Here is a 25,177-nt window from a genome sequence, read left to right as displayed (position 1 = left end):
GTCTTGTGATTTAAAAGTGTATGTAGATTGATTGTGCCCGAGTCCACATATCAAATGCACGTTCATCTGTTCATTTTGTCTTTACTAATCCAGGTAGACTGAGCTTCCCTGACGATCGGAGGTCTGCTCCTGTGCCACATGTCCAATATCCAAATCAAAAGGTTTTTACTCCACTGCCCTCTACTCAAAGGTCAGACTGGCTCGAAAAGCTGAATAATGCAAAAATCATGAACTGTAACAACTAAAACACAAAACGAAATTTATATTTCTTGCCAACTAATTCCGATGAAAAGTGCAAAAATAACCAAAATGACATAATTCTGAGGGTGTTGCTTCCCAGTCCTATAATGAAGTTTTTTTTAAAACAAAGAATATGTTAAAATAGGACATTTTCAGCAAGCCACTTATCTTTTTTAAGCACTCGAATTTAAAGTCTGTGACTGCTGTTAGCAGGAACACAGAAAATACCAAACAGGACAGTAAAACACGACTTGTGGAACTTGATCTGACTTTAAGAGAAGAACAAGAACTTCCTACAAGGAATGGGATGGAAATGTAGGACGGATCCAACAGACGCAAAGAAACCCACCACACTTCAATTCAACCTTTATTATCTTGCTCTTTTCTGCTTTAAATTAATTTCCTCTCATTTTTTTTTTGTAACATCTGAAATAAATGCAAACATCCTGAACAGGAGTGATAATAGAGACTGACTTAATTTAAACTGATACATCATAACAAAAGAAGAAAAAAAACACAGTAAAACAACAAGGTAATGTCTTTTTAACGTGTCTGTAAAACACTGTTCCAGCTCAGCTTGGTATGGTTACGATGTGGCATCCGAACGGAAAAATGCCTTCAGTTGGTTGCTTTGTCTTAAAAACAAAAAAAAAAAAAAATCATTCTTATTGCATTTGACAGAAAAATAAACATACAAACATGGAACAAAATGTTTCTAAAAATGAAAAAAAAAAAAAACAACTTAAGAGACGTATGCAATAGTGCCAATGTTTTTGAACTTTTTAGCTATAACAATTACCACACGCGCACGCACACACACACACGCACGCTGTGGGATTAACATCACTTCCCTGACTAGAGCAGATAAGTGTTCAAATGCACACACACACACACACACACACACACATTATACAAACGCATGCACGCACACACCCACCAACATTTCTCCTGAATCTCTCATGGACAAAGAAAAAGAAAAAAAAAAAAAAAAAACATTCAACATTGTAGCATCAACAAAGACACTCCCGATACCGTCGTCTTCATCATACCCTCCTCTTCCTCCTCCGTCGGGTTCACACTCCTCATGCACACACGGGCAGGCAGGAGGGCACCTTGTACAGCGAGTAAATAAGTGATCATAGTCATCATTACATCATGACAATATATAAGAACCAACTTGATTTCTCGAGGAGAAAAAAAAAAAAAAATACAATAGCGAGGTCAGTGTTTAAAGGGTGAAACGAAAAGGACATCTCTGGATTTCCACCAAGTTTCACACGTTTCTTTTAAAACAGAAAGTTATATTTAAAAAAGGAAAAAAAAACCCCCAAAAACATCGTACATCGACTTGGAGATACAATTTTGCTCGTCAGATGTAAAAGCGGTGTGTGTAACCGATGGCGCGGTGGGAGGCGATGGTGGGGGGAGGTGGAGGGGGAGGGGGGGCCGCGGCTGGGCGTTCGCCAAGGCCACTGCTGCTGTAACATTTCACGGTCCTGTAAGGTCTGGAGTTTGTAGCTCTGATCGGGGAATGGAGGGATTTGTGGAGGAGAACAACCTCAGAGGCATATAGTGCAAGTTTGGCTAATGTTGTTTTTCTTTAGATATTGTTTGTTTTTTTTGTTTTTTTGTTTACCCTGGGTCCCATAGTGATGGTGTAGTTCCACCAAGGTAGACGTGTCGGTACCTCCTGAAAAGACTCTCTTCTTCTCTCAAACGGTGCTGATCGTCCATGTGACTCAGTAGTGTGGCGCCGTCCCTAATCTCCAACAAACTGCTGATTTCTTCTCACGCTCAAACTTCCAGAACCCAAAAAACGATAAAAAAAAAAAAATACAGTGAAAATCAAAAATTAAAACGAGGGGAGGGGGTCGAGTACGCCGGCCAGGTCTTCAAAGGCTCAGTCTGCAAGTCAGGATTTTTGAGATTTCACCATTAAATAGTAATGGGGAAAAAAAAAGCGGCACACTGAAAACAGCAATAGCTAAACTTGTTGACGTGTACGACTCTGGCCGAGTCGTCTGCAGTGCATGCCTGAGTGATCGTGTCTCTGAATGCAGACGGTGGGATTGGGAGGAAAAAAGACAAAGAGCTATCCAGTTTAGTCCGAACGAGTTGAATGGATTTCACCTTTTTTCTCCCGGTTCAAGTTTCACGGTTGTCTTCATTTAAAGTCAGGCGGTTTGTGTGTGTGAGTGTGTGTGTGTGTGTGTGTGTGTCAGGTGAGACTGTATGTAGTATGACTGCTGAGGGTCTGTGTGTGGGATGACCAGTGTAGCTTTATTTTCTGTCACCCCTGCGTGTAAGGTGGGGGGGGGTTTACTAACTTTAAACGCAGGCGTCAGATGGAGTCGGCCCCCCCGCCCAGCAGGTCCCCCGGCAGCAGGGAGGCGGGGCTTCCCATCTGGTGGCGGTCCTCCAGGGCCGGCGAGCCCCACAGGCTGCTGCTGGGGTACGGCGCCCCGCCCATCCCGCCCATCCCCCCCCACAGACCCTGCCTCGTGGCCTCCACGCCTCCGGCACCGCCGCCGTTGCTGCTCCACTGGGTGAAGATGCCCAGGCCGGGCCCCTGCGTGGCGGGCTGCTCCGCCGAGCTGCCTGTGCTGTCCAGACTCTGCCACCCGGAGCCGGCGGACCCGGCCCCACCGCTCCCAGCTCCTCCGCCGGTGGAGGCTCCCTCCACTCCTCCTGCTCCCCCTGCCGCCGCCGCCGCCGTCACGCTGCTGCCTCCTGCTCCCCCGCGCTCACAGCTCCCTCCGTTACTGTTCGCCCCCACTGCAGAGGAGGTGGCCGGCCCGGAGCCGGTGGAGCCTGCTGCGGCTCCTCCGCTGCCGGCTCCTCCCGCCTGGGAATGTGCAATGTAGCGCGCGACGTCCTCCTCGCTCACAAACTCCGCCAGGATGGTGGTGTTACCCAGAACACACCTGGTGTGAGCACAACACTTGTTAGACACCGACTTAAAATAATAAATATAAAGCTGTGTGGTGCTGGGCACTGTGTTGTATTCAGGAAGTCAAATACTTTTGAAGAAATATCTTCTTATTCTGGGAAAAGGTTGAAATCCGTACACAAACATCGCTGCTGCCACATGCCTGCTTGTTTTTCTGCTGTAACCACACAGTTTCCCATCAGGGATCAATAAAGCATCTGTCTAATGCAACGTATTCAAGGAACATTTAATTGAGTCAGCAGGTGAAGAGCATCACATAAAACAAGGGGAATGAAGTGTTCTGTTGAATTAGCCCACTTCATACCGTCTCTGATGCCACGGCCGATATGCTATTAAATCATACCTGGTGTAGCTCGTAGGTGGAGCTAAGCATTATTTCCAGTATCTATGTTAAACTAGAGAAACGTGCTGTTGGTTTTTGATGGATGGTTGTCACAGAATACTATGAACCAGAGACTTACATGTGCAGTGCACTCTGGGCCTTGGCCGCCTCCTGTTTGGAGCCGTATCGGATGAGGGCGGTGCCCTGGGTCAGGCCGAGGTGAAAGGTCAGCAAGGGGCCGTGCTGCATGCAGATGGTTCTCAGAGTGGAGCCGTCAATCTGCAGAAGCACCGCAAAGAGAAACAGGAACGATCAGAAAATAAATAGTGGAAATATCGGTAAGTTTCAGGGGCTGTTTTTGCAGAAGCGTGTGTGTGTGTGTGTGTGTACCTGTGGTGTGAGGTTACTGAGCACCAACCAGCAGCTTTCCCGAGAGCTGCCGTCGCTCCAGGTTGAGGCTGCACAGCAAAAGCAAACATAAGAAGAATCTCAGTGAGAAGTTTCCACGTTCCCGGTAAACAACACCCAGCTCTGTTTTTCCACTCGGATTCTCAAAAGAAATAAATTATGAAGAACTGGCTCTGACTGAGGCTTCTGTGCTTTTACACATAAAATATAGAGGAACTCGTAAACTTGAAATGACATGAAGTTGAATTTGAGTGATGGCGGCTGCTTGTTTTATCTCCCGTGTTCATTTAAATCGGTTGAATATTTCAAGAAGCGAAGTGCTTGAAAGAGAAAAGGGGACAAACTTTGAGAAGCGGAGCAACATGAAAAAGGAGTTAGTGGATTACCAGCTGTGCTGGAGCTGCTGCCCCAGCCCCGGCCAGCCAACCGGGGGGCTCCTCCAGACCACGGGGAAGGCGACGGCTGCTTCTGACTGGGCAGGCCTGGAGGGGGGCGGGACAACTGGCTCTGGCTGCTGCCGCGGCTGGCTTTCCAGGACTTGTGTCCAATTGGCTCCGGGGGCCAGCTGGTCTTGTAGTCTGTGTACTTTGCTGTGGGAAAACAGTCAGGACACACACACACTTTAAAGCACACCGCCGGCGGATATTTCATTGAATTATGAATGTGCCATGCAACAGAAAGTGTGCATCTGCTACTTTCATTTGCTTTGTTTTCAAAAGTAAGACTCGCGTTTTCAGAAATGCTATAATAATAGCAAACTAAAAGATAAGAACTGCGTTTTAAAGGAGCACTACATAAGATTCAAGTCAGGTTGAGTCATTTTAGCAACAGACTATCAGACTTTTGGCTCCTTGCATCTTTTTTTTTTTTAATGTTAGGTAGAAGTCGCAGCGGTCCAGATTGTACCCTGTGGCTAAATGTGTGTGTATCTACTGTGACATAACAGTGCCACAACAAGAGGTTGTGTCAGTGAGTTCTCCTGCTCCTTCTCTGACAGACTCGATGCATCTAGTGGTGCAAACTTTTACTGCAAGATTAATCATGCAGGGGTAAGGGGGAGAATTTCCTGATTTTACTTAATATGCCAGGAGCCCGATGCTGAATTTCAGATGAGATCAGGACTGCTGCTTTGTCTCACCGTGCCCATTAGTGAAGGCTACAATGAAATGAATTAAACACATACTGGACCATTAAAGAGAGTGCTGCCATGTAGTTGTGAACTCTTTTCTCTGAGATTTAATTTATACAATGAAGATCAACTGGAAACTGAATCATTTTTTGCATTTTCCTTTAATTTTCATGTTCATTAAGAGATCTGCGTATGCACAGAAATACCAGAAACTGTATGGGTGCTGTGTTCTCAGCAGGACGCAAACGTTCAAGCACCTTTAAACCGTCTTCCTTCATTGTTTATGCGCGTGCATGCGATCTTGTCACACATACACAGAACTAAGTGTTGAGTTTCCTCCAATTTACATGGAAACAGGAAGCTGTGTGTTTTGAAGATGCTGCACTCTGGGAGTTACTTTCAAAAAGTGCCATTTTCAGTGACTCTTGAGAATCAAGTAGTATCTGATGGCCATAAACACGCAAAAGTGCAAAGCTGGCATGATAAATTCATGAGCGTCACCTGAGTTGTGTGCGTTGTTGAGGGGACTGTCTGAGGCACTGTAGGGCCAGGCACCAGGTGAAGGCAGCAAGGTGTTGAGGGGAGGGGTGGAATCTGCAAAGACAAAGCAAACCGAGGATTCATGAATACAAGACCACAAACCACAGAAAGCACAACAGTAAAGGAGATGAGACGACTAAACGTGAGCCGGCAACCTGTTTGGTAAAGCAAAGGGACACAAACTCTCACCAGTATTGTCTTGTAACAACTGGTGCTCTGTGTCATTGAGACTGGGGGATACTGCGTTTCCCATCATGCTCCCTGGGGTCATGTAGGGGTCAGACTCGGGATCTATACGGTCAATTCCTTTCCACGGCACACCAGGCTGGAACTCTGCAGAACAAAGGCACAAGTGATGGACGGCAGCTCCAAGGAGGTCAAAGTGCAAACCACAGCGACGTGAGAACGCCCATCAATAACCTTCCATAGAGGAGGAAACATTCCTTTCATCCTGTCTGAAAACAATGTGGATTATCTGCAGTCGTGACTCACCAGGAGGCCAGCTCGGCGTGTTGGTGGGCTTGGCGCCCATCTTGTTGCCAGGAGTGCGATGCCAGTTGTCACTCAGTCCGTCTCCAACCATCATGTCGTACTGGGAGTAGGGCGAGCTCCCTGGCATCTTGATGGGGGTGACGGGACCTGGGATATCGTGATGGATGTTACAACACTGAAGAGCAGATGGGCTGATCAGCCAAACATGTGATTTCACATCTAATCACATTAACGCCATAAGCCTCGCAGTTCGTGTGGGTCGTGTACCGTAAGTAGAAACAGCTCACCGTTTTTATGGAACGCGTTCTCAGGTGAGGAAGTGTCCGGAGAACAGTGTCCCTCCATCATCCATTTGAAACGGGACTGCTGGCCGCCGAGGTCCTTCATGGCTCCAGGGCCCCCCATCACAGAGCCACCCAGGTCCAAACCGGTTAGGTTCATCCCAGAACCAAAGCCTGCGAGAGCACAGTGTTTTCCTTTAAGATGAATGAATTTCCATCCGTTCATAGGTTTGACACAACCCCCCCCCATACAAACACAAATCATAGATAAAAAAAAAAAAACCTGTAAATTAAATAAAACAAGCCCCTTCAAATCTATTTAATCTAATTTGCATCGTATATTAGTCATAGACTAGTCAGTCTAAATGACAAAATGCAGACGTAACAAGAAGAGGTTTAATAAAAGCCAGAAGCTTTTTCGCAAAACAAGAAATTCAATTTGTAACAGTCATAAATTCAGAGACATTTGCTGATTACAGTTGTTCTAAGCATGAGACATCGACATGTTTCTTCTTTTGAAAAGATTAGCTGGAACTTTCAGGTCGAGTTCTCACACTCTAATTTGAAAGAAAATAGAGCATGTTAAACTCCATCTCCTCACCAGCATAAAACTAATCCATGTTGAATACTGAACCAGTACAGCAATGTCCAAGGAATCGCTTTTAAGAGGAACTTTGGGATAACTGATGCCCACTTTTCAAAAACTTATAATATTGCAAGCGTTTAAAAAGTTTGTCACTATTTATGACTTCATACATTTATAGACTAAAATTGAAGCTCGTGCTGTAAAAGTCTGCCGAGTCCAAAGTGAAAAACTTTGTGTGATCCTCAAGGTGATTCACACTAAACAGCAATCGCTCACCGGAGTACGGTCCAAGATTTTTCTGGTGCAGGTCGGCCACGGCTCCTGCCAGGCCGGGGTGTGGAAGGGGATCAGCCCCGGGCAGTTTGGGACCTCCTAGCCCATGGTGGGAAGGGGAGAGTTTGGAGCTGCCGCCTAAACTCCCAACCTGCTGCTGCCTCTGGAGCACCGCCATGATTCTGGCCAGCTTGACCCAGAAAAACAAAGTGTGATCAGATACGAGGAGGAATTGAAGAGGTCAGCGTAGTGAAGCCTGTCAGTGCGTACCTGTTGAGGGTCCGCCTGCTGCCGCACGTTTGGAGTAAACTTCCTCTGGTTTTGCAGCAGATGCTGCTGCTGCTGTGGTGGCTGTGGCGGCGGCGGCTGCTGCTGCTGCTGTTGGAGGAGGAGCTGACAAGCCTGAACGAACACAGACGGAACAAAACAGATTCAAAAAAGAGAGAGGGAGCAGGCAGCGGAGAGGACAAAGTATTTCACGTAGGGTTTAACAAGGCTTGCGCGGACAAATCCAGAGTGTAATGTCTGCCTCCTCTGAGAGGGAGTTGACATCATTGAAGTATCTGGTCAGGGAGTGAATTTTCATAAAAAAAATTCTGTTCCGATTCTATTAAAAGGAATTCTGTCCCTTATTTTGCACCAAACATTAGTGATTTTGCTGTTTGCATTTGAAATCATTCATCAGGAAAAAAAACTAAAATCATGTGTACTGACTTCACATATAATCATGTATCTTCTGCTCTAAATGAAAAAAAAAAAAAAAACTATCATTAAGGTTTAGTTCCTTCTGAATTCAGCTCCAGAGTCAGGAGACCTGTGCTTGAAACCCTGCTGCAGCTTTCTCACCAGCTGAAACTGGATGTGAGGTGGGTAGATGCTGCTGAGCATGGCAATATGTTGGGGGGACAGCTGCGGAGGGAATACACCTCCCCCGACTCCTGCCACTCCTCCCACGCCACCGACACCCCCCACACTCCCGCTGGGAGGGGGCATCTGCTTCAGCACGGAGCCTGGCACCTGGAGACAGACACAACGGCAAGCAGCCGCACCTGTTACCACAGAAACGCCTGGGTGCTGTAACCAGTAGCAACTGCATCGGGCTCAGCTCCGCTCCTGACTAACATCGATTCCCCGACATGTTCTCATTAGTTGGTGTTAACGAGCGACTCCACCCAAGACGACTAATCAAAATTATTCATTTCCTGGAAAAGACAGGGATTTCTTGGTGCACCCTCTAGTGAGGAAAACACAATCACTAATGTCGTGAAGAGTGATTAAACACTCCAGGGAGTGTGCCGCTGATTAACACGTGTTTCACACACAGCATGAGAATGAAGGGTTTCATGTCAGCCTCTGATATAACTAATGTGCTCCATTTTATTAGAGCCAAATTATCTAAACCTGTGCAACCACAAAACAATAACTCAAACTATCCCATATGACAGAAGGAAGTGACATTTGTTTCTTATGCAGTCTGATCAGTTTCTACGCCTGCAGTAACATGTCACTTCTCAAAACTCTTATTTCAAAGCTTCTTCCTACTTCTTTTGAAGCCATATTTCTTCCAGATGATTTTGTTTGTGTGCTTGTATATATAAACCGTAGCTAAGTGACCTGTGTATACAACTATGCAGATATCACTTTGCTCTGACCCACATGTCTAAAATAAATTATGATCCCCGACGTTAGGTATGAAACACATCAGCTGAGGCTGGGAAGAACTCTGCTGTGGAGAGCAGAGACGTGGTTACCTGAGGTGACAGGAACTGATGAGGCACTTGTGCTCGTATCCCTGGGGACTGGTTCATCGGAGGAATATTTGGCTGATGTCTGGACTGGGCCATTCCTCCACTGCTGCCAAAGATACTGTGACCACCCTGGGATTGAAGACGGAAAATAAAGATTAGAGGCCCCACTAACAGCAGAGACACAAGCATTTAAACCACAGATCATTTACATGAACACGAAATCAGAATGGGTGAAGATAAATTGGGGGTCTATTTACGATTGTCTTTTAACCACATGTAGCTACAGAACCAGTGTGTGTAGATGACTGGACAGAAACAAGAGGATCTTACTTGTCTAAAGGGGATAGAGTGGTTGAAGAGGGAATGGGACTTGTAGACAGTGGGTGGTGAGTACAGAGAGCAAGGACCCTCCTCCCCAAGGCACCCATCCTGATTGATCAAAGGCAAGGTCTGTCATTATGACAGCCAGTGCAGGACCAATTTGAGAAGTGATGATGAACGGACGGGAAAGAATTGGGGCAGACGGACGAAGTAGGAAGAAAAAGTAGAATCACAAGAAGACATAAACACAGGTAACCGACAGTATGCACTATAGACACAAGAAAGACTGAAGAGACATAGACCACTGATGGCGGTGAGATGTTACCTTGTCATAATAAGACCCAGCATCCCCAGGTACTGCCTCTTTGGAACCAGGAGGACGATAAGCCATCCCTCCTCCTCTTCCTCCTTTCCTCATGTCTCCGTTGTAATCAGGCATGCCCATTCCTCTTTTGTCCACCTCCATCTTCTTCTCCTGAAGAGAACCCGGAGCCAGGTCGATGTTGGGCGAACTGGAATCATCATTCTGCTTGACAGGACAGACCATTGTCTTCATTGTAAGAAACGATACCACATAAAAACTCTCCTTCACAAACACATCAAAGTTAAAATATTCTGCCTTACCAGCAGGCCCATGTTAGAGAACTGTCTGTTAATGGGGCTCATCCACGAGTCTCCTCCACCAGACTTCAGTGATCCCTGAGAGACAAAACACATTCAGAAATTCACCACAAACTCACCAGGGTTTACATAAAACTGTAAAATAAAATTTCCGCTACTGCCAGAAGCAGACTTAATTATTAACATAAACCTCAGAGACCAAATAAAGGCTAAAAAGCTGCAAAGAAACACACTGAAATAACTCTAATGCGAGTGTAAGAATGAATGGTTTCTGTTTCTCTTCATATTAATATCACAATCACCCAACCATGTTCTTCAGAGATCTCTTAATTCCATGTCTCACCTTGTTGCTGGACTTCTTCCCAGCATGACTCTGCCCCCAGCCTCCATTGCTTCCTTGTCCCCAAGACGAGCCACTTCCCTGGGAGCCAGCGCTATTCCACATGCCGCCTCCTTCCTCCTCTTCCTCCCAGCTCGAGTGACGCGAGGCGGCCACAGAGCCGTCCTTGTCAATCCAGCCATCTTGCATAGACTTTGAACCTGCACGGTAAAAGACTTGCAGCTTCAAAATCAAGCTATATGGATATCCTTTGACTTGCAACTCCACTAAGATTCTACTTCAGTGACTTCCATAACATTTCTTATAGTCTACAAGGGATTTTCTTACCAGATTTGATGGAGTTCGAAGACGAGTTTCCCCAACAAGTTGTTTTCCCATCATCAGGGTCTCCCCAGCCTGTAGGGCTACTGGGCTTCCCCCAAGCTGCTGTGCCATTGTCTACTGTAGGACTAGTTGGAGAAGTGCCACCCCATCCTGATGGACCTGCAGACACACACGATCAAGGTTAAGAGGAGCAACGGATCAAAGAGTAAGGAGCGGCTTGTCCTGCTGCCTGGATGACATTTGTGGACAAGTCACCTCTTCTGATCTGTGCTCTTACAAGAATCAAGCAAAAACCTAAAAAGTTGCCAAGACTGGGATGCTCATTCTGCTTCTGCACATCAAGCTTGATGCAGTTTGTCACATCCAATGCTAAATTCACACCATATTGTATAGAGTATTCAATTAAACCAAGAATAGAGTAGTACACAATATGAAGCATTTACTGTAACGACAGGTGTAACCACAGAATAAGCTGCTGGCTGACTGACCATTTTTGTCATGACTCAGTTTCTGCTTTGTTGAACAGGTGCAACTCCGCTGCATCAGTTCAGACACGGAGTACACATTCAGACATGACAGGTCAATATATTTTTTGTATGTGTTGCTATCAAAAAATGTCACTGACAAATGGCATCACTATCATTAATCATTACTTTTGAATGCAGGGAAAACCACAATAAATTACTTAAGCCATTTTTCTTACTCGTTGCACTTAATACCCAACAATGAGTTATTTTGGGATATCTTACCCATAGCAGCTGCTTTTCCAGGTCCATGGCCAGTGTTGAAGTCTCTGTTACCTCCAAGCCCTGCAGGCTGCCGATTAGGTTGCTGCTGTATTGGAGGTCCTTGCTGTGGCTGCTGGGACTGATTCTGGCCATGTGGCTGCTGGCCAGCAGGACTGCTGTTTTTATCCCACAGGTTGACCGGCTTGTAATTGTAATGAGTTGGGTCTCCCCATGCTGATGTTCCATCATCGATGTCGTTCTTCCTGCTGATGGACTGCGGTGAGGGTTCCTCCCAGCCGCTTGGTTCAGATCCGCCTCCACCTCCCCCAGAGACACCAGGGATGGGCCCTGAGGTCCAGCCTGAGCTTTGGTTCTGATTCTGGGCTTGAGAGATGGGTTTCCTCCCTCCGCCCCCTTGCATAGCCCCTTGGTCCAATGCTTGCTGCTGCAGCTGTGGATGCTGATTACGGGGCTGTGATTGTTGCTGTTGCAGTTGTGCCTGTGGGCCTGTGACGGAGCCCGACTGGCTGTTTGGCATCTGGTGCATTTTGTTTCCTCCACTCCAACTGTGATGGGGTTTGGATCCCATGCCCCCGACAACACCGACACTTCCTCCTGCGCTCCCCCCTCCTCCTCCCCCTGTGCCCCCTGCACCCCAGGTCCTCCGGGGAGTACTGTCCTCCCAGTTCCAACCACCCGCACCTGAATCCCCACCTGAGTGTCCTCCTCCATTTTTCCTTTCGTCACCCCACCCACCTCCACCATTATTTGATTTGGACTCCTGCTCTCCCCAGTCCTTACCCGACCCTACTTTCTGGTCTGATCCCCACCCACTCCCTCCTCCATTACCACCCATTTCCTTCCAACTTGAAGTCCCTTTCTCCTCCTGACTTCCCCCCCAGCCTGAACTCACAGGGTTACCTTGTGGACCAAGATCGCCCCATCCTCCACCATTTCCCCCTCTACTACTACTGCTGCTTCTCCATTCTTCATTTCCCCAACCTTTAGCCTCATGGCGATCCCCAGGTGCCATGCCTCCCCCACCCCAACCTGTCTCTTTCCCCTGCTGGGTAGGCCCAGGTACAGTCCCTGACCCCATGCCAGGTCCAGTTGTGGTCATGGGCCCAGATTGTGAGACGCCAATATTCCTCATGTTGGGGCCTGTAGATGGTGGAGCTCTCCCAGACAAAGACGCTCCACTACTGCTACTGTTGCTGCTGCTCTCCCAGCCCTCTCCAGAGGAACCAGTGGATGGAACCAAAGAAGGACTGACACCTGGACCCATAGAATCAGTGCTTAGGGTCCTAGGTTCCCGAGAATACTGAGAAACACCACCAAGAGAAGACGGATGTTTGGATGGAGCTGATGACACCCCTTTACTCTGTCCAGCATGCTCATCAACGTCCCAGGCTGTGTTTTGTCGGATCTGTGTTTGGCCCCAGCCTGTGTTGGAAAGGACGCGCGGGTCCAGATCAGAACGATTGAGCAGGCTCTGTAAGGCAGCTTCAGTGTTGGGTGCCTGCCGGCGAGGATGACTGCCGCTTCCACTTCTTGAATTTCCACCGCTGGACGACGATCCTCCCCGAGCTCCGGGTTCTCCTGCCACACCGGCCCACTCCCCAGTTTCCCCCTCCTCTTTCTGATTGTCCCAGGCTCTGGTTGTCGTGGTGGTTGTTGAGGATGAGGAAGCAGCAGGTTGGTTGCCTGCTGTGCTTCCTCCACTACTGCTGCTGTTACTGCTGCAGGCTCCACCTACTCCCTCATCTGTTGGGTTGCTTCCACCAACAGCAGTAGAGTTCCCACCCCAATCACTACCAGAAATTCCTCTTTCTCCTCCCACTCCTGATGAGCCCCACCCTCCCTGAGATACCCCGGAGGTTTGACTACTGGTTCCCCCATTTCCTGCACCCCCCCAAGCATTGACCCCACTTGTAGAACTCGGGTATCCCCAACCCGAGGTTCCGTTATCTCCTTCGGCAGCTCCGAAAGCCCCAGTGCCAGCTGCTCCACCCTCCCATCCATCAGTCCTTGAGGCACCCGTTTTGGAGTTAGCTGCAGGGTAAGAAGGCTGGCTTCTCCATGAGGAGGCAAGGCTGTGGTCACCCACGGTCACCCCACCTCCTACCACACCATGGTCCATTCCTCCACCAATCCCATCCCCCCCTGCGATTTTTGGTCCCGCTGATTCACTGTCCCATTTCCCCCCTCCCATCTCTCTGTCTCTGGATTGCATTTGGTGAACTTGGTGCTGATGGGTGCTTGATTGATTCACAGATAAAGATGGGTGACCCCCCAGCACCCCGACTGTCCCACCTCCCAGCCCCAGGGAAGCAGAGTTGTTGGCAGACCCTCCAGGGCCCTGGTGATGGAAGGAGGACAGGCCTCCTTCCCCTGTAGCAGCAGGGCCATCCTGCTGCACCAGGGCAGGCCAGGCCGAAGGGTTGGCATTTGGACTGAAGTTGGCACCTGGAATCCCACTGCTGCCATCGAGAGGGCCACTGGCATCATGGCTCCCTGGCACAGCGGGGGCTTTGGAAAGTGAGGAGGGCTGTTGTAGCAGAGGCCCAGCTGCAGCTACTGCACTACCTCCTCCAAGATGACCCTGGGAGGCAGCCGTCCCCCACGCCACACTGTTGGACGACTGCATACATTCATTGGGCAAAGAGAACGAGGAAGTTGGTGAGGACTGGTTGCCAGAGGCACTAATGCTGCTCGCAGGCATTCCATTGTTGCCACTGCCTCCACCAGTCCCAGTGAAAGAAGCTCCTCCCCCATCGTTGCCACCGATGCTAGGCCACTCCTCCAGGTCATTGCCATCAACAATCACCTTCTCCCTGCCCTGAGAGGAGGCCTGGCTGCCTGAGCTTGCCCCCCACATGGAATTTGCATAATTAGAAGTAGTAGTAGAAGCAGCAACTGATGATGAGGTGAGGGCCACTGAGGAGGCAGCCGTGCCAGAATCTGAAAAGCCAAACGTCATAGAAAAGACAATTTAGAAGTCATTTAAATATCATGTACATGGACTGGATCGATTTATGCCAAACAGCACTAAGGACACTCACCTGAGACAGCAGCCATGTTTGCATTGGGGCCATCCCCTCCTCCGCCCCCTCCCAGCAGCATGGAGGACAGTGGCGGCTGACCCCTCTTCAGTAGCACTTTATGGTCCTGCTGGCAGCGAAATCGTGGCGGCACTTCTCTCGGCATGTAGCGCGGTGGCTGCTGAGGCGCCTGAGTTCCGCCTCCGCTACCTGCACTGCCGTTTCCGGCAGCACTGGGGCCGCCAGTAGAGGAGGAAGAACTGGTGGTGGAGGTGGGCTGTCCGTTGGCCACTGCCAGGCGCTTGGCATTGTTGCCACCCTGCGACGGGGAGGCAGCACTGCCAGGGCCTGAGGTGGCTGGGGATGGGGACGCAGAGGGGGTGGGTCCAGGGCTGGGGGAGGCAGAGCTGCTCTGAGTGGCAGGGGACTGGGCAGAAGCTGCCTTGGTCAAGTCTGGCACTGCAGGAAGAATTCCAGTAAAAAAAAAACAAAAAAACAATAAAGACAATTTAGTCACCATTGAAAAACCATGCAAAAAATACTTTTATGAAAATAATGAAAAAGGAAAGGAAATATGGTAGGTGGACTGTTCATCGTGATTTAATGTTCATAAGAAATATTAGAATTAGGTGAGACGTCAACACTGAGTTGACAACCAATGAGTTTAAATTAAATAAAATGTACTTTTGAAAGTCTTTTACATTCAGGCATGCTGCTTAAATCTTATTTATGAAAGGTACATCATTTAATTAAATCAAGTGACAATATGAATACAAATAAACTGTTCACAAACATGATTGTTAATCTATCAAAAATAAGTCAGGAAGATCACAGAAACACAACAGTATTCAACTTCAGCTCTTACCTTTGTTTTTTTGCTCTGTTACCTAAAAAAAAGAAAACACACAAGTTACCAAGCAAGGAAGTACAAAAAACTTTTTCCCCCAGATGTCTTAAACATAAATGTAGGTCAAAATGAATTTCCAACAGTAAAGTGTAAGACAGCAAATTAAGAGTATCTGTGGTTCTTCACATTCAAAAAGCTATAACCATCAAATCCTGATTATTTTTACACTTTGCCGTTATTGTAATTATTTAGTCTTAGATCGATATGTGTAATCGCATTATAAGTTTCAATATCTTTCCTTATGTTCTGAGTTCTGACTGTCTTGTTTCTGCAGTCATTTCAAATGAGAACCGATTATCAACCTACCTGGTTGAATAAATGCTGGATGATAATTTTTATTATTAGTATTTTGTATTGTTTACAACAACAATTGCCAGTTCTGACAATTAGCTAAAATTTATATTTTCAGGAAACTAATATTTCTTTGGGCTCAATTAACTTTTAGAAAATTGCAATAATGTGAGGTAATAGTTCAAATAATCTATTTCAAATCGACTTAACTCCGCTTTGACATCCCTATGCCTTCACCCAATAACTGATGAGATTGCATTTCTCAACTTAGTAAAAATAGTTTTTTCTATTTGACTCAATACATATGTCTCATCCACTCACATATTGTGGCAAATCTTTATCTGGCAGTATATAACAAATGCATATGAAAGCCAACCTGCACTCTACAGTGCCACTGAAACAAGCTCAGGATATCAAGAATCCTAAAACTCCAAACTAAATGTATTCAGGTTTACGATGACAGGACATTGAGCTGTTAACCACAGCAGTGAAAACTAGAGTTGTTTTCACACAGGAATTTGTTTGTTGGAGACACTTTAACCAGAAGCAGACACTGACAAGGAATTAAAAGAAAAATAATGAAAAAAAAAAAAAAAAAAAAACAGCTCACTGATTGGACAGGACTGAAAATGGAAATCCATTGTACTTTTATTTACTTTTACATGCAAACTCAATTGCTTTTTCAGATAAAGGTGTCCAGCATGAGCAGCACTCGAGACAACTTGAACATGAAAAGAATGCAGTATTACTAAAAAAAATAAATAAATTGGCAGTGAGCTAAAGGAAGCAAGGTGCTGCTGCGGTTACAAAGTTGACTTCCTGTATTTGGTCTGCCGGATAGTTTACCAGCATATCACACAAACCACACCAGGATTTTCACTGGCAGGTAAAAAGAGGCACGTTTTCAAATGGACAAAAAGGTAACTTGTCTGGTCTGCAATAAAGTCCAAATAAGCTTTTAATCTTTCACAAAAGAAGTGGACTATCATCACAGAAAGTAAAGTGTGGTTTCCTTGAAGAGGTCCGAACACCGCGAGTCTGAAACAACCTGAAATATGCTCCACACCTGCCTGCTTCAACACACCTGAATCCCATGACGGTTTCCTCACCAAGTTCAACAGAAAGCCTGATAATGAGCGTCATTACAATCAGCCGACATGGAAAACATGCAGTGCTGCGGCCCTCCGGGATCTTAGTTTGACACCCCTGCTCCATGAGAAACAGACAGACAGACCAGAAAGGAGCTTTTCGTCCATTTCCAGGAAGCTTACGGACATGCCGCAAACAGAGCAATGCAACTGATGACCTGTGGAGCGGTGTGGTGCAGCATAGCTCAGGTGTGAAACAAGACAACATAATTTGGAACAAAGAAGAAACGATCCCTTTGAGGAAACACTGTGAGAATGCATGCACGAATCCAAGCATATTCAGCGTTCTCTCAATTGGACATGAGGACCAAGAAGCTTCAGATGATCATATGTGAACCGTTTCTAAATATCTTCACTGACAAAAGTAAAAACAAGGCGACAAATTATACCTCAAAATCAAATAGTAGAAGGGACATAAATACTTATTTCAACAGTTTTGATTTTGCTACATTCATGTTTGGATTAGAAACGTTGTCCTACATGAAACCAACGACGTGCACTATCATCTAATGGATGTATTGATTAATACAATCATACCAATGTAAGAGATGACAACATCATGATAACGCTTGAAACGCACAAAGCAATTGATGTGCATGAAGGAAGAATATCTGGGCGTAAGTGTTTAACCAGTTTCACTCAAGATATAACAGATTTGTGTAACTATGAAGAACAGATGCAACATACTGCAAAATATATATTTTCTGAACTATATGTCACATTTGTTTTCAGTTGTTTAGCAGTTCATGCCACTTGTAAATCAAAGTATACTGGTAGATACCACCTGGGGCCACAAGATTTCACTGTACAGCAGAATGCTGCTACGACACCGTTTATGACTGATAGTGCAAGCGCAATGTCACCAAAAAGAAAAAGCTTCACAGCAAACTTGACTGATAGAGCAAGAATCACCTCTCAAAGAAAATCAAATACTGAACCAACAGCTGTCCATACCCCAATATTCTTGAGTAAAAACACAGAGAAGCACCTCTTCTGTTTATTCAGTGGACACATCAACCCAATATTCTTCTACCTTCAAAGTCCCCAAAATCAAATTAATCCTCTGAGCTTAAACGCATGTGATTGAGTTCTGGTTGTGGTCAACTTAGCAATCAGGCATTTACAAAAAAAAAATCTAATTTCAAAATGTAGTTAACATGGAGAAGAGTTTAACATTCCCAATTCAATTAATTTCCTGCTTTGAGGTCACTTGTTGGAGATTGTCATGGAAAGTATTTGCAGCACTGATGATATTAAACTACTTAACAAATGTATAACAATATTTAATGCAAGAGTATAAGAGACTTCAGACAGTCATCATCATCATCACACTGATAGCACAGTACAGATAGTACGTCTCAAAAAGTCTGTAGTTTTTTTGTCAATCCTATTTTGCTGTGATGTATAAAGCTTGCATTTTGGTTGTTTAATTTCCTCTTTAGGAGCAGCTCACAACTAATTTGTCAGGGCTGCGAGATATTAGAGATAAAGCTGTTGAGCACTGTGATCGCTACAAGACTAAGTTTATGATGTTGATGTTTTTGTGGCATTTGGTACATCTAAAAAACAGTACTGTTTGTCTTTTGGGCCCAATTTTAACCAGACAACTGAGCCACATTTGCTTTTTTTGATCACGTGCGAGTCTGCAGCCTCCAGCAGCAGTATTCCAGAACTGAAGCCAAGCAGTTTGCTGACTTTGTTAATGTCATTCATTTCTCCTTGATTTTTGTATACCTGCCCTCCAGATAATATTGAAATAATGAATCACAATATGATATTAGAAATATGTGCACAGGACAGACGAATGTGTGAAAAATTATTTCATTGCAGTTCAGTCACTCTTTCATATATATATTGAGATGACAATAAAATTTGGGTAGTTTGTGCTATCACAATGAGGTTCAAATAATCAGTCCAGAAATACGTGTTTGTATGCGTGTTAGTCTAGAGCATGGCAGAGCAGTAAGATAAGATCACATGTGCTCAACCAAAACACACGTGGAGATGCACTCATCAAAACAACCAGGTGTCAACTCACAGTTTCTATGAGAGCATGAAATGTATGTTAACAATCATAGCACAACATTCCACCATCCTTTTCCACCAAAAACTGTTAAATTAGCCGGGAGCAGTTTTCAAGTCCAGTCGTACTCCGGTGGAAACACAACCCGACAAACTGAATATGCTCACCTTCTGAGAGGCTTCTCTTTTTCTTTTGTCGTCTTTTTTCCTTTTCTTGTCTTCCATGAACTACTGCTCCTGTCCTGATACTGGTCTTCTCTGGAGAAAATAAGACAGAATAGTCAAAATGGGATCTCACAATAATCACTTTCAAAATGATTGAGCAGATTTTTAAGGAACCAAACACACCGACATTTTATGGAGACTGCAGCTGTAATCAAGAGAGTGCTACATGACCATGTGAACCAGTGTGACAGCAAAGAGTCCATGAAGGTAGCACAACACAGTAATTACTCCCGTCATTAGACTGCAAAATGTAGTAAAAATGGACTTAACTGGAGCTATCCAACAGGGCAAAGCATAAAAAAATTGGCTGACACAAATCTTAAAATGTTCCTGAGACTGAGGAGACCAAAGCGATTGGACCATGCGATTAAATAACAGAAAGCTTGTAACTGGATGCCTGTTGATTTGAAACCCACCACCATCAAGGTCTCCAGGATGCATTCCCTGACAAGGCCCACAAGAAATGAAATCAAGACACGCAACTTGTGCAAAATCAAACATGTAACCCCACAAAGGAGCTCCCAAAAAGCCTTCTCTCTCTATGAATGGTGACAAGGACTTCAAACTTATGTAACATCAAATGCCACAATTCAACACTGATCTAATTTATAATGATATAAAGATGGGTCCTGATTAATACCGACATGTCATGTTTTTGTGTTTCAACAGTAAAATATTTATAACATGCAAAATAAACAGTTATAATATTGCTACCAGACTGCAATGCATGCAGAAAATGCATATATTGAAGACACGTGTGGCAAAGGCTGAAATCATGTCTGATGTCTGCAGCAGGTTGATTCAGTTAGAAAGAAGCTGCATCAATTGGGATAAAAAGAAAGAGCTGGTGCTTTTCTGTGCCTTGATCCCGGGCTGTGCCTTCTGGTTAGTTTCGTTTCTGCTCGCTGTCGTGAACATGAATGTCTCTCAGCTGCATCTATTCACCTTTTATTAAAATAAAACCTAGACAAGATCATGATGTCCAGCTATCAGGTGTACAGCTTCAGATCACTGATTTGGCATTTCCATGTCCTTCAGATAGCTACGACAAAACCATCAATGTTTTATGCAACAATGGAAAGCGTTGTTATAAAGATTAAGGCAGATTAAACTGTGCAAACGAAACTAGTGAGTCCTCACTCGTTCATACGGGTTAATCAGCAGCTGTTCGAAAATCGCCTCAAGGAGAGGTTTTAACCAGGACACACGCACATCTTCATCCCAACCGGCTGTCAGCCAGTGTCAGCCCTGTTTGATCTGTGTGACTCCGCGGTGCTGAAGTGCAAACACGCCGAGGGCCAAGCGCCACAGCTCGGCTAGCTCTCAGCCACAGACGCGCTAACCGACGTTAGCCACATCGGCTAAGTTAGCGCCTGACAGCAGCTACAAGTAGCCCGGTCAGTTCATCACTTGACCTTCGCAACTGTGCAGCATTTCACCCTCATCTTCCCGCATGCATACGAACGAGAAGACCACATAAAAGCAGACGAAAGAGCAGCTACTCACCTCAGGAATCACATAAGAAGAGGAGCTAGCTCGCTAGCTAGCTTAGCTAAAGTGCTTCAGTGCGAATTTTTTTTCCAGCTTTTTTGAGGCTATAAGAACAGCGGCGCCCGAGCGGAGAGTCAAGTAAGTGGCGGATGGTGGAGATGCGCGTAACAAGCTACCTTGATAAGTACTAACGTCGCAGCGGTGTAAACGTCGGTGTGCAGAAGAATTTAGATTTCAAAGCGCTGTGGAGTCAGTCGGTTGACGGGCGGCCATTTTGCTGCTCGGCATGAAGCGTCTCCAATGAGCAGGACGCCGCGGCAGCCGCGCGCTGAGTGGCTGCTGCCGCAGGGAGGGACGCACAAAACGCCGCTTCGCCCTCCACACGGCAAACCCAGCTGAACCGTGCACGGCAACAGCAACCCAGCTTTCTCAAATGGGCCCCAAGAAGAGACGAGTGCAGAAGGAAAGCGACTCGCGAGGAAATAGGAAATACATCGGCGCGCATGTTGGCATTCAAGGTGCGGTCTGGTGACAACAGGTAGTTTTGGTTTATTTGAACAAACATCAACTGAGTCTGCCCGCTCTGTCTCCAGGTGGGATCTGGAAGGCGGTGGAGTCCTGCACCCAGATGGGAGGCAGCAGCTTCGGCCTGTTTCTGGGCTCCCAGCGCTCCTGGAAGAGGCCCCCCCTGGACCCCACAGCTGCAGACCGGTTCAGAGAGCTGTGCACCCTGCAGGGCTTCCATCCCCACCACATCCTGCCGCATGGCTCCTACCTGATGAACTGTGGATCCCCCAAAGAGGGTCTGTCAATCACACAGAGTTCCAGCATTACTTCCTGAGATACTTCTGTATAAACAGATCTGGATTCAGCTTGTTTTTATGAGCAAGAGCCCAATCAGAAGCACAGAAATCACTGAACATGACAGTTCTACTTGTGAAATGCTGCTGATGGCAACTCCAGAGCACATCCATCTTCTAAATATAGGATCACAGAGCAGTTAAGCGTGGACAATCGGAGGGAACACTTGGACAAGTCACAGTACAGAGACTGAGAGACAAAAGCCACACACTCACACCTGTGAGCAAATCAGGATCATCAATTAGTTTCACAGCAATGTTTTTGGACTGTGGAAGGCAATGCACACACGGAGAGAGAGCGAGAACATGCAAGCTCCACACAGAAAGACCAGACTGATCTTCTTGCAGTGAGGCGAGAACATTAACCACAGCTCCTCTGTGCTGCGATTCAAAGCACGTGTGATGGCAAAAATCTACTAAGCACAAACTGATGATTAAAAATGTGGAGAAAATCCACACGTACATAGAGAACATGCCTAATCAATACAAAAAGGCCTGTCCTGAACTCAAATGAATTACTATATCGTGATGAAGTGTGAGTGCTAACCACTACACCACTGTGTGGGAAATCCTAAAGTGTTTCTTGGAAGTCAATGCACCCTTAAGTCATCTTTGGTGATGATTTAGTGGCTACATGGAGCTCATTTTAGTCTCGATAGGGGAATAAATCCAGTAAAATGAGAGCATAATTAACTGAAACTATCACTAAAAAGAGTTTTAGTGCAAAAAAATAATATAAAGACATTTTAAACTTATACAAAATATATAATGAACAAACTAAATCTGAAATACAACCTGCCACAATTATCTCTTCAAACTACAGACCATGAAGTCTAATTCTTGTCAAAACAGAGGTTTACTACAGATTTTAGCATACGTCTTCACATGCACAAATCCATCCTTGAATCTTCGACATGAATGTGATTTTCCTGATGTCAATATATCTAGTTGAGTATCATTAATTTCTAAGTAATCAGTATTGTTTCCACCTGCTGTTCGGTTCTGGATGTGAGTGTTGTGTCATGATATTGATTCTGTTCCAGTAGTAGACTAATTAGAGACAGCAGTTACTTCTATTATTAGAAAAAAAAAATAGTCCACAGGTCGTGGGCGTTTGACACCTCTGCAGTTTGCACATGTTCACACACCGAAGCAGCTGCAGTAGCTGTAATTCTGATTGTCAGGAAATACACAGGTTTAATTATAAAGACACAAAACATGATTGAACTTGTCTCATAGTTTTAAGTCTGAATCTAAATTCTGTTTTGAAAAAAAAAAACATGTTGTAACCTGGCTGATAATTATATGAAACACTATAAATTCCATTTGAAAGTTTTTTTTTTTTGGGAGGGACTTGCACAAACAGGAAGTTTTGGGGTTCAAGCTTCTTGACTTCTCTTGACTTGAATTTATTAACCTGCAGAGCTTCAGTGAATCTTCACTGAATCTGGTATTTGAGGTGTTTAAAAGATGTGTTGAACAAGTTCAGTGAATGTAAGTAGAAATTACAGATATTTCTGTTCAAATGTAGGGAGTGAAGGTAGCAGATCTGTCTGACGCCTGTCTCTGGTTTGTGAACCTCTCAGACGTGTTTGAGAAGAGCCAGGCCCTGCTGGTGGACGAGCTGAACCGCTGCAGCCTCCTGGGCCTCAGCCTTTTCAACTTCCATCCCGGCTCCTCGCTGGGCACCATCACCACAGAGCAGTGTGTGGAGAAGATAGCTGGAGCCATCAACCACGCTCACCGGCAAACACCCCAAGTGGTTACAGGTAGAAAAAGCCAAAACTGCCATATGGATTATATTAAGACTTTTAGCTTGGTCATTTTTGGATCGACGCAGAGTTATTCTCAGAAGTACTGAACATGGTGTGGGGGCTTTTATGTTTTCTTGAAGATATCATGAATGTTTTATACATACACAAACACGCAATATCGCTTATTATTGCAATACTGTCAGCATGGAGACACCAGCTTTATCATCTCCAGGACTGTCTTTTAAAATATGATTTTAATCACAGTAACATTTTTCCAATGACACCAATTTAGAACATGAAACTACATTATTTTATACTCGGCAAACACGTAGCGGAATTTTATTTTTTTTAATTTTTTTTAATTTTTTTTTTTTACATTATAAGCTATAATTTTTCACAACCAACAAGAGCCATAGTCAATAAAAGCCACCACTTTACTGCAAATTTGATGCCTTTAAAACATTGCCTGCAACTGTTGTTACTTATATCAAATTAAAGCTTAATTTATAATTGATTTTTAATTTAGAATTTTAGTTTAAATTCCAAAATAAGTGTTTTAGTCCTTCTTCTGAATAATAAAAGGAAATATATCAGCTGGGAAAAGGTATTCCCCTGTTTGACATTAAAAAGCTGTCATTAGAATAAATACTCAAAGTATGTAGAAAGTCTGCTTGGGCACAGAAACCAAGTATAAATTTGAGGTTACTTGCGAAAAGCAACATTGTTTTCATTTTGCATTTCAGGAATAGACGGCAGCAGAGGAGTTTGTTTCAGGTGTGGCAGCAGACTGTAAGACATGCCCCGTGTGAAAGCAGCATCAGACTTGTTTTCTCTTTCCATCCACATGGTCAGTGCTGGAGAACATGAGCGGTCAGGGCAGCACGGTGGGCGGCAAGTTCAGCGAGCTGAAGGGCATCATCGACAGAGTGAGGGATCAGAGCCGAGTAGGAGTGTGTCTGGATATCTGTCACGCCTTCGCAGCGGGTGAGTGAACCCTCCAGTCACCACATTCACCAAAATCGCCTGAAAACAGAAGCTTGACGACTGTGGGTGTTTCTTTATATGCTGCCTTCTTGTCGTTTGAGGTCACGACCTAGCTGCAGAGGGAGGAGTGAAGGCCATGCTCGATTTGTTTGATCAAGAAGTGGGACTCGGATATCTCAAAGCCATGCACCTCAATGACTCCAAAGGTACAGCAAGAACTCTGACTTGTGATAGTTCAGCTGTGCTGCATGCATGAGTTTTTGTTCTCTCTTTTCTGACTCCTCCTGTATGATCTGCAGGTAAGCTGGGCTGTAACCTTGATCGACACGAGGACATCGGTAAAGGCGAGATTGGAATCGCAGCTTTTCGTGATATCATGAACGAGCCCCGACTGGACAACATCCCTCTGATTCTGGAGACGCCTGGACGGTGAGAGAACAGCACACACACACACACACACACACAGATGTGATTAACAAACAGCAGTTTTGCTCATTTATATCAACAATTCTTTATCTCACATTTGATTACTTTCCACTCTCTCCACAGGCCAAAATTTGAATATGCTGAGCAGATCAAACTTCTTCAGTCTTTGGTGATAGAAAATAAATGATGCTTGCGGGCGAATTGGTTTTGCCAATGTCCGAATGGTTAAATGTTCAGTACTGTAAAGGTTTTTTCTAAATATGGGAAAGTTGATGGATAACGTGTTTGATTGTTACTCACTTTTGTCTTTAATTGAACCTGAAGCTCAGATGTTTTTATCAGGTGTGTAAAATGTCATCCTGTCCAGCAGAGGGCAGCAGCGACACACATACAAGCCTTGACTTTGACCATTGTTCTTATAAGTTGTATTTGTATGTTGTTTTCTCAATTGTTTTTGTCATTTTTTTTAACAAATAAGATAAAATAAAAAGATAAAATAAACAAAACTTAAAGTTGTAAACTTCAGAAACATGTTTTTTTTAATCTCTCACGTAATAGAAATTTGAACAACAAATTTGGTATTTTTGAGGTTTTACTTAATTTATACAAAACAGATCATGCATGTATTGAAATCAAAACTTTCCCATCGTCACTCATTGTTGCTCTATGAGGACCACACACACACACACACACACACACACACACACACACACACACACACACAC

At 45.1% G+C, this 25,177-nt stretch overlaps 2 protein-coding genes across 8 annotated transcripts; one reads left to right on the top strand and one right to left on the bottom strand.

Moving 5' to 3' along the window:
• Positions 1 to 594: 594 nt before the first annotated feature.
• tnrc6ba (trinucleotide repeat containing adaptor 6Ba) lies at positions 595 to 20,706 on the bottom strand. Of its 7 annotated transcripts, none has more exons than XM_030097579.1 (22): positions 20,444 to 20,706; positions 18,881 to 18,970; positions 15,210 to 15,231; positions 14,366 to 14,803; positions 11,325 to 14,264; positions 10,579 to 10,734; positions 10,255 to 10,451; positions 9,915 to 9,989; positions 9,616 to 9,819; positions 9,300 to 9,419; positions 8,973 to 9,098; positions 8,068 to 8,238; positions 7,492 to 7,623; positions 7,225 to 7,411; positions 6,369 to 6,536; positions 6,082 to 6,228; positions 5,779 to 5,922; positions 5,551 to 5,643; positions 4,307 to 4,510; positions 3,903 to 3,970; positions 3,652 to 3,791; positions 595 to 3,164 (listed from the first exon to the last, which is right to left on the bottom strand). In XM_030097579.1, exons 2-22 carry the CDS (start codon positions 18,935 to 18,937, stop codon positions 2,582 to 2,584), a joined length of 6,372 nt encoding a protein of 2,123 aa, XP_029953439.1. In that variant the 5' UTR covers positions 18,938 to 18,970; positions 20,444 to 20,706; the 3' UTR covers positions 595 to 2,581. The 7 variants fall into 7 exon arrangements, with proteins under 7 accessions (XP_029953439.1, XP_029953443.1, XP_029953442.1 ...); XM_030097583.1 differs by having other exon boundaries at positions 9,300 to 9,398; XM_030097582.1 differs by having other exon boundaries at positions 9,616 to 9,816.
• On the top strand, positions 20,700 to 24,919 carry LOC115392913 (probable endonuclease 4). Its single transcript, XM_030097587.1, has 7 exons — positions 20,700 to 20,946; positions 21,022 to 21,231; positions 22,875 to 23,057; positions 23,895 to 24,026; positions 24,128 to 24,232; positions 24,326 to 24,455; positions 24,576 to 24,919. Exons 1-7 carry the CDS (start codon positions 20,862 to 20,864, stop codon positions 24,637 to 24,639), a joined length of 909 nt encoding a protein of 302 aa, XP_029953447.1. The 5' UTR covers positions 20,700 to 20,861; the 3' UTR covers positions 24,640 to 24,919.
• The last annotated feature ends 258 nt before the right edge of the window (positions 24,920 to 25,177 follow it).

Source organism: Salarias fasciatus, chromosome 8 (assembly GCF_902148845.1).
Source record: "Salarias fasciatus chromosome 8, fSalaFa1.1, whole genome shotgun sequence".
In the NCBI taxonomy this organism is placed as follows: Eukaryota; Metazoa; Chordata; class Actinopteri; order Blenniiformes; family Blenniidae; genus Salarias; species Salarias fasciatus.
The sequence above is the reverse complement of the archived record's forward strand: the minus strand, read 5'-3'. Positions and strand labels throughout refer to the sequence as shown.

What these genes read in the sequence shown, in the direction of transcription:
- LOC115392913 (XM_030097587.1), top strand. Translation starts at nt 20,862, where the DNA reads ATGGGCCCCAAGAAGAGACGAGTGCAGAAGGAAAGCGACTCGCGAGGA. An exon ending in AACACCCCAAGTGGTTACAG is followed by an intron (nt 23,058 to 23,894) that starts GTAGAAAAAGCC and finishes CCACATGGTCAG; the next exon opens with TGCTGGAGAACATGAGCGGT. An exon ending in ATTCTGGAGACGCCTGGACG is followed by an intron (nt 24,456 to 24,575) that starts GTGAGAGAACAG and finishes CTCTCTCCACAG; the next exon opens with GCCAAAATTTGAATATGCTG.
- tnrc6ba (XM_030097579.1), bottom strand. Translation starts at nt 18,937, where the DNA reads ATGGAAGACAAGAAAAGGAAAAAAGACGACAAAAGAAAAAGAGAAGCC. An exon ending in TTCGAACTCCATCAAATCTG is followed by an intron (nt 10,452 to 10,578) that starts GTAAGAAAATCC and finishes TTTACCGTGCAG; the next exon opens with GTTCAAAGTCTATGCAAGAT. An exon ending in CACGCCGAGCTGGCCTCCTG is followed by an intron (nt 5,923 to 6,081) that starts GTGAGTCACGAC and finishes TTTGTTCTGCAG; the next exon opens with AGTTCCAGCCTGGTGTGCCG.